The sequence below is a fragment of the Zingiber officinale genome, chromosome 6B (assembly GCF_018446385.1).
Source record: "Zingiber officinale cultivar Zhangliang chromosome 6B, Zo_v1.1, whole genome shotgun sequence".
NCBI lineage: Eukaryota > Viridiplantae > Streptophyta > Magnoliopsida > Zingiberales > Zingiberaceae > Zingiber > Zingiber officinale.
In genome coordinates this window covers 67,769,008-67,781,879 of record NC_055996.1, presented here as the reverse complement: position 1 = coordinate 67,781,879, position 12,872 = coordinate 67,769,008, and the positions used below count along the sequence as shown (strand labels likewise).

At 36.6% G+C, this 12,872-nt stretch overlaps 1 protein-coding gene across 1 annotated transcript; it reads left to right on the top strand.

Annotated features, from left to right (window-relative positions):
- Positions 1 to 645: 645 nt before the first annotated feature.
- Positions 646 to 8,146, top strand: LOC121992591 (phosphoinositide phospholipase C 4-like). Its single transcript, XM_042547075.1, has 9 exons — positions 646 to 1,061; positions 1,865 to 2,061; positions 4,709 to 4,844; positions 4,943 to 5,173; positions 5,285 to 5,529; positions 5,701 to 5,818; positions 6,681 to 6,833; positions 7,804 to 7,891; positions 8,004 to 8,146. The coding sequence occupies exons 1-8, from the start codon at positions 747 to 749 to the stop codon at positions 7,858 to 7,860; spliced, it is 1,452 nt and encodes a 483-aa protein (XP_042403009.1). The 5' UTR covers positions 646 to 746; the 3' UTR covers positions 7,861 to 7,891; positions 8,004 to 8,146.
- The last annotated feature ends 4,726 nt before the right edge of the window (positions 8,147 to 12,872 follow it).

Below are 12,872 nucleotides of genomic sequence, written 5' to 3'. Positions count from 1 at the left end.
TGCTTCCCTACGGCGAAATACGTCCCAATATGAATATTTCATAGTGTCCTCTTCTATTCCATGCAATCTCGTCTACATGTCCATGGAACTCTTAGAACTTGGGTAAGCATAGCAAGTTGGCCATACTGACATTTTTTCTCTTAAAATGATGGATAGTTTCCAGGTTTATTAAATCGACTGTTCAACCTCCGAGATAATGATCTAGCGATAAATTACGTTCTTAATTCTTTTTTAGATATCTATAAACTGAAATCTTAGTCTCGATAAATTAAGAGATAATTTTTTTAATAAACGATTAATAAAAAAATGTTGACTAATAAATCGCTTATTGCGAGTCTTTTTATATTTAATATCAATTAAAATAATAATAATAATAATAATAAATTAAAAAATAAGTCGACTGTCCACTTGCGCCGACCCCCACCACAGCTAAGTCGTCGGTCGGGTTTGCCGTGACATCTAGGATCGTAATCAAAGTCAAAGTCATCCCCAAACTATCGACTTCCGAAATTCACTCACACTTCAACATGACACTCACTCCGTCACCCTCACCCAAACTCGACGAGTGGGGCCCATGCGCTCATTCGGGAAGTCGTTGGGTAAAAACCGGAGCAAGTCGGTCGAACTGAAGTGAGCAAACGAAACAGCGACACCTATCACGTTCCCTGCCCAAATAATTGAAACTTCGATAGTTCGAGTCACCCGATTTTAGTCGGCGACGAGCGTTCTCGATCGGAGACCGCGCGATGGGGAGCTACAAATGTTGCCTCTGCTTCACGAGGAAGTTCCGGTGGTGCGAGGCGGAGCCGCCGGCGGACGTGAGGGCGGCCTTCGCCGCCCACGCCGGAGAGGGAGGGAGCTACATGGCCGCAGATCAGTTCCGTAAGTTTCTTTCGGATCAAGGCGATGCCGGCCATGATGCGGAGTCGGTCATCGAGAAGGGAATCCAGCTGGGACCGAGGCAGCACCTCCGAGGCAAGCTCCCCGTGCCGGCTTTCACTCTCGATGACTTCCACCGCTATCTCTTCTCGGTGGAGCTCAACCCTCCCATCAGATCTCAGGTACCTGCTCTTCTATTTCGCGATTATTGCATCTGCTGGATCTAGGTGAATGAAAGATCTTGTTATATATCACTGTTGGATTTCTCGGATGGTTCTGTTTCGGATCTATTTGTACTTTCTTCTGGTACGGTTAGGTGTTTGATTGATTGTTGTAATGCAGAACGAAGAGCTGTCGTGTTTTCTTCTCATAACTTGATATCATGAGCTTGTCCACGATGACGATTTCCTTGTTTTAAGGGCAAGACGATAAGAATGTGTTACATGAGTGTGGAGGAAGCTTGCGTAAACACATTAACTTTTGCCTGAATAGTGTTTGAAATTGTAGTTTTCGCATGAATTGGATTATGCAATTTTCATATTCATGGTTGTGATTGAAAATAATATTTTCTGGCCTGTAGAATTTTCCAATAATCGAACATTGGATAAATCCATTTGTTATTGTACAAACCATAGTTCCACAAGATATCCCTTTATTGCCTCCTTTGTTGTGATGGGTTAGATACTGAAGCTCAAGTTTGTCAACTACTTTGCTGTTTCATATTGTATCTGTAGCCTGTAGTTTATGAGCCTGTAGGGAAAAATCTGTGCTTGTGTGCCTCTTTGATAGCATTTGAACGACACGAGCTTTTTCCCTTTTCAAATCCTTTTCTAAGCGGTAATCTGAGAAATGGATATGTATAGCTTCATCTATGCACTTTGTCAACATAGCCGATGATACCTGAGCATTCCATATACTTTTTACATTGCAACTTCTTTATCAATTCTATTTGTGAATAAATGAGAAATAAATTCTTTGTGAACAGGTTCACCATGATATGACTGCTCCTTTATCCCATTATTACATCTACACAGGACATAACTCATACTTGACTGGAAACCAACTGAGCAGTGACTGCAGTGATGTCCCCATTATAAAAGCACTCAAGAATGGCGTGAGAGTAATTGAGCTAGATATGTGGCCTAATGCCACAAAAGATAATATTGATATTCTTCATGGGAGGTACTGAAACAATTCTCTGCATCTCGCAATAGAACTTTATGGGTTATATTTTTCTTCCTTCTGTTTGGATATGTTGTTAGCTAGTAGAGCTTTGGGCAATCTGGAGTTATATAGATATGAGCTACAACTTTAAATTGGCTTGTTGCATGTGTTTTGTCATTGAAGCCATACGAATGTTACTTTATTTAATAAAATATTAAATGCATAGTCCTTGAGAATTGGATGATGGTTTATGCATGTTTCTAGAGGGTGATATCTGCTATAATGATAATGTTGGATAATATTGTGCCCAAAGAATGTTCACATATCTCAACAATGGCATGATATTATCCATTTTGGGCCTAGGCCCTCATAGTTTTGCTCTTGGGCTCTCCCCAAAAGGTCTCATCCTAATGGAGATATCATTCATCCTTTTAACCCCATTATCTTTACCAAATCTTTCTAATGTGGGACTTTGATTGAACTCCAACAATCCTCCCCTCAAACAAAGGACCACAATTACTCTTATGGTTTGGGCCTCCCCGCAAGCATCTGGTCACCCTGACCTGCTCTGGGCCTCCCCGTAAGCATCCGCACTCAGTCATATTGACCTAGTCCGGACCTCCCCGTGAGCATTAGTCACCTTGACCTGCTTCGGGCCTCCCTACGAGCATCCGATCACCCTGACCTACTCGCCTCCCCGCGAGCATCTGGTCACCCTGACCTGTTCCAAGCCTCCCCACAAGAATCCAGTCATCCTGACCTATTCCGGGCCTCCCCGCGAGCATCTGGTCACCTTGACCTGCTCCAAGCCTTTCCCACAAGCATCCAGTCATCCTGACCTATTCCGGGCCTCCCTGCGAGTATCCGGTCACCCTGACCTGCTTCAAGGCCTTTCCCACAAGCATCCGATCATTCTAACCTGTTTTGGGCCTCCCGTAAGCAGTTGGTTTCGGTCAATCTTGACCTGCTTCGGACCTCCTCGCAAGCATCCGATTACCCTAACCTACTTCGGGCCCACCCTCAACTTCGTTCAAGGTCACCCCACATTGCATCTGGTCTGGACCATGGCTCTGATACCATTTGTTGTGCCCAAAGGATGTCCACATATCTCCACAATGGCATGTATTGTCCAGTCCAGGCCCTCATGACTTTGCTCTTGGACTCTTCCCAAAAGGCCTCATCCCAATAGAGATATCCATCCTTTTAACCCCATGATCTTTATCAAATATTTCCAATGTGGGACTTTGATTGAACCTCAACAGATACTCTATCAGACACTACTTAGTCTTTATTGTCAAGCCACTTTTGTTGTGTGGTGATTTACTATATTTGACATTTGCCTTGAGAGTTCAAATTTAGAAGCTTATTATCATAGACAAGTTAAGAATGATCGGAAGTTTCCTTGTAGCTGTCACCTCAACCAGGAAACAAAACTATAAATATTCTAAAATTAACTACTGGTTTCATGAAGGTGTTTGTTTTGGACTTCTAAAATTGTTTTTTACTAAGATGTATTCATCAATTCTAATAACCCTGCATTTGGTCATGATTCTCAAAAGATTCTCATGGTAATCTGGTAATTTAAAATTTTAAACTATGCAACTTAGAACTACCTTGATTGAATTTCATTAAGGTCATGGAAGCTTGAATTACCTTCCTTGCAATTGAACTTTTGCAAAGGGCAAAGATCTATCTACAACACTTTTGATCTCAGTTGCAATGCAGAAATCTATTTTTCATGAAGCATGAATTTCTTTAGTATGGGATTTCAACGAGTAAATTAAGCTCAAACTATCTTAACATTGACAAAAGCCAAAAATTCATCTCCAATGACTTTGACCTCAGTTGTGTTGTATGTAAGTAATCATACAACACATGAATGAAATTACCTAAATAACATTGAGCAATGACTTCTTCGTTAGAATATCTTGTGTGATTAATAATTCGATATTCAACTAAATGTTACTACTTAGTAGATATTTCTGGTCATGAAACACTGATGCTTTTAAATGAGGTCTTATGTAATCCTACAAATACAATCATTGATACCCTCATACCATTAGGATTGGAATTTAGGATGTTCAAAGGGAATTTGATGGATTTTATTTTGATGCATCACCAACTAAAAATGTGTGAAACAAAATAGTTATTGGTTTCTGGTGCCATATGTTTTTATTGAAGAGAGTGATGGCTTGCATGGGCTCAGATGGCTCCACTCATCACATGGGACTATCTGTATAGCCTCTTTTATTTTCTATTTATCTAGTTATCTTAAAAGGATTTGGTAGTTATATCAACTGGTTTTATTAATTAGTTCTGGACCAGAAAGAGGGTATCATTAATAATGCGCTTTCAGTTTCCCATATTATGGTGTTGATAAATAGTTCTAAACAACCTTACAATTTGATAGATAAAGGATTGCTATGTTTTAGACTAATAATATTACCAGTTTCCCTTTACCTCAACAATATGAAAATTTATCAAACAAAGTGATGTAGTGAGCATCAAAGTTCTTTCAGAATGGACATTTTTGCTTGATCTGCTTTTGGCAACATGCTGGATTCTGCCCTGTTCCTGCAAAACGTTAACTTGTGAGCTTGTTAGTGCATCAAAGTCATTGTTGATTACTCGTGACCTTTATTTTGGTCTTGCTGTAACTTTGCAGGACTTTAACTTCTCCTGTGGAACTTATTAAATGCTTACGATCCATTAAGGAGCATGCCTTTTCTGCATCCCCTTATCCTGTCATTATAACTCTAGAGGACCATCTTACTCCTGATCTTCAAGCTAAAGTCGCTGAAGTAAATCTGCTATCCCTTCTTTTTATCATAGACTGCCAAACATTTTTTTCCCTCTAAATGTAACTTCACTGTCGAATAAGGAAAAATACGTTCTTTAGATGGTTGTAGAAACGTTTGGAGACTTGTTGTATTACCCTGACTCAGAATCTTCAAAAGAGTTCCCATCACCAGAATCTTTAAAGAAAAGGATTATTATTTCAACCAAACCGCCAAAAGAATATCTTGCAGCTAAGAATGATAAAGAGAAGAATGGTAACTCCCAAAATTTGAATGACGATGAAGAAGCATGGGGAAAGGAGGTCCCTGGTCTTCAAACTGAGCTCAACAAGGTGTCTGCATTTTCATTTGCAGTGTTCTAATTAATTTTTCTATATTTTTCTTTATTGCTATGTATACCATTTTTTTTGTCATATTTCCTCCATGACAATGAAAATATTCAGACACAAAACAATGATGATGATGTGGATGATAGCGATGAGGATTGCCATGATGACAGTGATGATGGTAAGAGTATGTCCCAGAGATCACCGCCCGAATATAAATCTATTATCACTATACGAGCTGGAAAGCCTAAGGGTGATATAAGTGAAGCACTAAAAGATGATCCTGATAAAGTTAGACGTCTCAGTTTGAGTGAACAACAACTTGAAAAGGTAGCAGCAACTCATGTGGCAGACCTAATAAGGTATATATTCTGCCATTGTGTTTAAAAACTTCTTGGTATTTATGAATCTTGCCATCCCTTGTTCTAGACAATAAAATTCAATGATTGATTATATTTTTGGTGTATGGAAATGGAATTCTCAATCATCTTATGGTGACAATTACTGTCATCTTTTTATTCTTTTTTCTTTAGGTTTTCTCATAGAAATTTACTCCGGATATATCCAAAGGGTACACGCTTCAATTCTTCTAACTACAATCCATTCGTTGGCTGGATTCATGGTGCTCAGATGGTGGCATTTAACATGCAGGTAAGCTTGATATAGTTGCTTTAACTAGTCTAGTTATGTTTTCATCACCTTAGGCCTTAAAATCCATGCACATGATTATTTGGTAGACTTAGATGGGTGGATGCACATTTAACAATTGCACTTTGAAGAAATGCTGATTAAATTTGACTACCCAATGCTATTTATAAATAATATTCTAGTTATTAATGGTGCATTAGTAGGGTGGAATTGGAATAGAGTGGAATGGAAACAATCCATTCCCTCTGATTCCATTCTAATGTTCATCCCCTTTTTGATTTCATTCTAATGTTTGGGCAAACGGTTTGAAGTGAGTCATTCCATTCCACCCATCCCATAATTAAGATAGGTGGAAAGTTGCATCAATCCATAATCAAAATGTAAGAATTAGATGGAGCAAACAAAATTAAACCTAGAATGAATGGTTCCATTAGTCATATCATTCCATTCTCATAACCAAATACAGGAATAAAATGCATCATTCTCTTGATTCCATTACATTCCCATTCTCATCTCAGTTCCATTATATTCCACCATAACAAAGCACCTAAGGGTCCTATTACTTATGGTGGCAAAAGGCGAATACACTTGAAGGGTCCTATTACTTAGATGAAAGACATGCGAGAGAGAGAGAGAAAAGTGACAGAAAGTGTACATCATTCATGGTGCTCCCTGTAATTTTATAAGCTTTTCCTTCCCTTTTATCTTCTATTGAATTAACCTAAATCTATGGGCTGTAAAGGTTGGAACTTCATTGTAGCACTACAATACTTTATTAAATAACTGAATAATGATCCATTGAACTTTGAGGATATTCATTTTCATTTACCTCTATAAACTTCTATTTTATTGGTTCTTTCCGTAGGGATATGGAAGATCACTGTGGTTGATGCATGGATTTTATAAATCAAATGGTGGATGTGGATATGTAAAGAAACCTGATTTCCTGTTGACTGTTGGTCCAAACAATGAGGTTTTTTATCCTAAAGCAAGTTTACCCATAAAGAAAACCTTGAAGGTGACTTAATCGTTGATTTTAGCTGTTATCTGTTATTTATTTCTGTGGTTTTTTTTTATTGTCTTTTATTTTCACTTTAAATGTCTGATTAGTTGGACGAAAGAGATGAAGGAAAGGATCACAAAATTATACATGAACCGTGGAAGTTCTCTATGTAATTTTGTGATCTTTTCCTTCCTATCATTCATATCTTCCATCCAAGTAATCCTCCCTTAACGTGTCTACTTGAGGGAAAGGAAACTAAAGTAGAGAGAAATGAAAGGGTAGGTGGTCTCATTCCATCTCTTATTTGAGTAGAGAGAAAATCCATGGGGATTAAGGAACAATTTGAAGTTCTTTCCATACTTATGGTTCTATTAAGGGTGTGCCTCCTTGTGTGGAAGAAGAGGGAGAAGGAAAGGAATAGGGATGCCAAGGTAAGAGGAGAAGGAAGAGAGAGGAGAGACATTTATTTTTGTGAAAATGAGAGAAAATGTCGTTACTATAATTTAGTAAGACACTCATTTCACTACTATGCTTTCGATCCTCTTCTATTTACCTTTAAACAAAACCAAAAATGGCAAAAAAAAAAAAAAGTTCCAAATTGTTTCCTTCCTCTCCCTTTTGTTCTTCTAACCAAGAAGGCAAGGAAATCTTTCTATTTCAACTTTCCTTTTCCTCTTTTTGAGCTCCTCCCCCATCAAATAGGGAAAATAAAAGGAAAAGTTACGATAGGATTGGTTTAGCACTACTGTTGGGGTAACAAAAAATCAAAAGTCTAACTTTGTTTTCCCCCCTTATTTTCCCTTGTATTTTCTGTTTTTTTTCTTTCAAGTAGACACAAAAACAGAGGAAATCCCGCTACTTTCTTTTCCTTTCCTTCCCTTCCTTGCCATTGTTCCTTTTGCTCTTGTTGTCCTCCTGTCCTCCTCCGCTCAAGAAAACAATGTGTGTTGCAAATTGTTTATTAGATTTTTTATATTTGTAACAGGTCAAAAGTATACATGGGAGATGGTTGGCGTATAGACTTCAAAAAAACTCATTTTGATACATACTCCCCTCCAGATTTTTACACAAGGGTAACAATCTCATATTTACACTTCTTTTTTTTCCTTAAAGGTTTGTTTTAAAATCATCATATTCTTATAAATGCTAAACACATTAAGCAAAAATGATTTAACCAATCAATAGGTGGGAATAGCTGGTGTTCCGGCCGACACAATGATGAAGAAAACGAAGATCATAGAAGATAATTGGACTCCAGTTTGGAATGAAGAGTTCATCTTCCGTTTGACAGTGCCTGAATTGGCCTTGCTACGTATTGAAGTCCACGAATACGACATGTCAGAGAAGGATGATTTTGCAGGGCAGACTTGTTTGCCTGTATCAGAGTTGAGACCAGGAATTCGAGCGGTGCCACTCTTCAATCGCAAAGGAATCCAATTTAATTCTGTAAAGCTTCTTATGAGGTTTGAATTTGTGTAATTAGTTGAAAGGGCAATATAAGTTGGTATCCCATTTTGGAGTTTAGATTTCAATTTAAATAGGTAAAGGATCTTATGCAATTTGGCTTTATGTGAAGTATCTTATGCAAATAATTATCACATTTGTATGCAAGGTAATCGACTTAATGAATTTAGTATTGAACTTATCTTAAGAATGTAATTTCGAGTGTAAATTTAATTTTGTAACATATGTATGAATTTCTTGTGATTTTTTCCCCGCCTAAATCTACAGAGCCTGTAGATATGCTGGGGTGATATAAAGTATTCATAAGATTTTAATTTATATGTATCTTTGTATTGATAATATTTGTTCTTGTCCTATAGTATTCAATCATATTAGTTGGGCATGTGTAGTTTATTGCTAATTTGTCTCAACTTTTTTATAATTTTTTGGAGTGAAAAAATAAAGGTATAAATGAGTCTAAGTTTAACTGCCTTCAAACTTATTTATTTATTTATCAAATTTATTGCTGAATTTAAATTTTTCTTGAATATTATTTAAGTTTTGAATTGCGTTCATTTATTAATATTGTTAGTTTCTATCTATTCATGAAATTTATATATTTTTTAAAATTTTTAAAATGTTATGAATATTCTATTTGGAAATAAAATAAATTTTTATATAAAATTATTCATAAATAATTTTTACATATATTATTTTTAGTTATTAAAATTTATATAAATTAGTATATAAATTTATATAAATTAATAAATAAAATAATAAACTGGTTCAAGAATGCTCCATTTATTTACATTTCAAGTGAAAAATATTTTGTTAAAATAAAAAAAATAAATATCCTAGGAAGGATAATAGTACGGGTACAATAAAATTTTAATTACTGGTATTTATACCGATTCACAAATTAAAAGATAGTCATGTCGTGTCATTTTTTAATTTATTTTAAATTAAAAGAGGATTCTACATTATTTTTATTATTATCTCTTACCTATATTTTTATTTAAATCCTACATCAACAGGACACATAACCGTTATAATAATTATGATTTTATAACTATTATATAAATATAAAAGCCATCAATTTTAATTTAGATTTAATTAAATGACACATAATATATTAAATAAATATCTTTTAAATATCCATATTTGTTACTATATATAACCCATAACAACCCGTGCTGAGTAAAAAGATATTTTTAAAATATTTTAAGAGATTCTGAAAAAATTTAATCCTCTTTATTAAGATTATTTTTTTGTGTAATAATAACTACTAAATTATAATTGCTATAATATATGTAATAATTATGATTTCATAATTATTATAATGTGTCTAAATGATTTAGTATTTAAATAAAAAATATAGGTAAGATAATAATGACCGAGGATATTTGTATCGTTTTATATAGAACTGACCTCTTTTAATTTAAATAAATAAATAAAATGAGACGTCTATTTGGTAATTCAGAAACATAATTTTTGCCTATTGAGGTGAAAATCAAGATGTCCTAAATATTTTATAATTGTATTCATCTTATTATATAAATATAAAATTTAACAAAATTATTTATCTTTTTAAATACTCATTTTTGCTACTAATTTTCTGATAAATATTTTACCCAACGCCTAAATCTCTTTCAAATAAAATAGCGAGTCAGATTATAGTCGCATAATATTTATGCTAAGATGGATTACTTCCTTGACAATCTAATATATCTCTAGGATTAATAGGGTGAATTTGAACATCTAAAGTATTATAAAAAATTTTAAAAATAAAAAATAATTATTCATAGATTTTTTGCGAATTTATTAAAGGGCACATGCAAATTGAAAATTTTTTAAAGCACCCACCATACTTTAAGAATGATAAAAGGACATATTAATTTAGGTAATTTTCCCATTCTAACCCTTATGCTAAGGGTGAGCTTCAATTTTTACTTCTAACGCATCCAACTCACGTTCAAAAGATTAAATATAAAAAATATTTTTATAGTTTGGATGAATGCAACTTAAATATTTCTCTCTCTCTCTCTCTCTCTCTCTCTCTCTCTCTCTCTCTCTCTCTCTCTCTCTCCACTCGTGAAAAGTAAATATCTCTCTTCTTTTTACCTATCGATTTATAGAACTCGAATTTATTTATTTTTAATTTAACTACTAAAATCAGAATCAAGATTTGACATCAAATCTACCTTCTTTAAACTCTTCTCTTTTATGTGGTTACAAATTATAGAATTCCAAATAGTTTAGGTTCATCAGTGGATTTCGACCAAAACTCATTGATCAACCTAGAAAGCTTCGATTGCACTCATTCTAAGTCCTAATGTGTCATCCTTTACTGTTTTTGAAGTGTCAAGCAGTCCAAATGAGTCATCCTTTACTATTTTCAAGATTCCCTAGTAGTGCTAAGGAGAAAAAAAAATCTTCAGTTAGAATGCTTGGCCTGATATCTTGGAGACTCTGCCCAACTATTCTAGCTAAAAGTTAGCATAATACTAGAGCACCTCTAAGGAGTCCAAAATAAGTAATTAAGTATACCTTTGAACTCCTTGTGACCTCAAAATCTCACTGGACTTGAAATAGATACAATCCTAACTCTCTAGGTTGATTAGTGTATTTTGACCAAAATACATTAATAGACCTAGGCTATTTGGATTTCTACAAACTTACACTCATCCGATAGGATTGAGTGAGAGGAAGATAGATAGTGTCAAACCTATGTTCTGATAAAAAAAACACTGTGGATATGATGTGGGGAGACCAGGCCCAACTTGGTCCTAGTTTGCTCCTAGTGACTAGTGTTGGATCGTAGACGTTCGATAGAGGGGGGTGAATATCGAAAAACATTCATCGATAAGAGAGTTAAACGCAACGGAAAAATTAAGACAATGCGATGCTAACACAAGAACCAATTTTACTTAGTTCGGAGCCTGTGTCGACTCCTACTCCATGGCCCGCGGTCGTTGACCGCTTTCGGTGGGCAATCACTATCAATTCGAATATTACAGAGTTTAAGTACAAGAATTGACAGAGAAAGAAAATACCGACAACAGAATGAAAACAAAACCAGCACTGAGTCGGAAAGTTTTTCGTGGCATCGCGAGAGCACAGAGAAGCAGATCTTGGATTCTAAGTTGTTGTTGAAGTTTTACCTCTGCCCCTTCTTTTATATGAGGCTCGGGGCGCCCCGGATCCCTTCCAGACGCCCTGGTGAGACGTGGCAGGTCCAACCAGCGAGCTCCACGTGGCAACGACGCGATCAGGATAAAGTTGCCTTCCGGGCGCCCGGATCCCTTCCGAGTGCCCGGACCACTTTTTTCCAAGGAACACCTTTCCTGCAAAATAAGGTTAGTCCGAGACAAATAGATAATGTATATCCAGCAAAACAAAGTGTTAGCACAGTTTATAAGTTCAATATAAAAGGTATGACTTAGATTCCATATTTCCGAGACCGGAATCTAGTCACGATCTCGACTTAGATATCCGAAATGGATCTAAGCCGGATCGACGTCTAATGTTCCCTTCCCGGGAACGCGTCCTCACAGTCACTCCCTTCCAGTGACTTACCTTTACTCACCTGCCAGACGTCCGGTCAGCCCTTCGACCCGTCTGGACTTCTCGCCAAGCGTCCGGTCAGACCCGCTTGGACTTCTCGCCAGCTATCCGGTCAGCCCGTCGACCTAGCTGGACTTCTCGCTAAGCATCCGGTCAGCCCGTCGACCCGCTTGGACTTCGTGCCAGACATCCAGTCAACCCATCGACCTGTCTGGACTTCGTCTGCACACTCGGTCAGAGTGTTAGATCACGACAAACCTAACTTAACCTGATTTATCATTCATCAAAACCTGAGTTAGACCGTTAGTGCTAACCGCACCAACAACTAGGACCTAATATGAGAGCAAACCAAGACCAAGTTGGGTCTGGTCTCCCCACCCCATGCTCATAATATTCCTTGATCAAAATTAAAGTTTGATACCATATATATATTATAGGTTTCGATGCGGCCGACAAGAGAGGGGTGAATTACCTTGTAAAAAAATTTAACATTTTCATTTGCTTTCTTGTTTAGCAAAGACGAACACACGTTAAGTAGTTAGAAAAATAAACATAAATTAAAGAATAAGAGGCATAAGATTACTTGGTTTACAACCGGGAAGGTTGCTAAGCCAAGGCAAAGAAAGCTCACTAAATGACTCCTTCATTGAAGGTGGAGTAGCCTCTTACAAACGTTGAAAGCTTAGAAAAGAAACTACAAAATAAGAAAATGATAGTACAGTGTTTGTATTCAAGTGTTATATTGAATCTTGAGCCCCAAGCCTCCTTTTATACCTTTATTGGTTGAAGTGACCATTTGTTGATGTGGTAGATCCCTAGTGCTCGAACCCGGTCTGGGTCCCCCTAGTTGGTCGCCTCAATTCACTTCGCAATGACTAAGTGATAAGTCATTTATCCACTCCTGTACACCTGAATCACTGCTAACGTGGACCCGAAAGTGATCTGCAATGACGAGGCTCCTATTCGGCACCAAGGTAGTCCGAACGCCCAGAGTCCGGGTGCCTGGACTTGGTCCAAGCACTTAGACTTGATTTAGGCACCTAAACT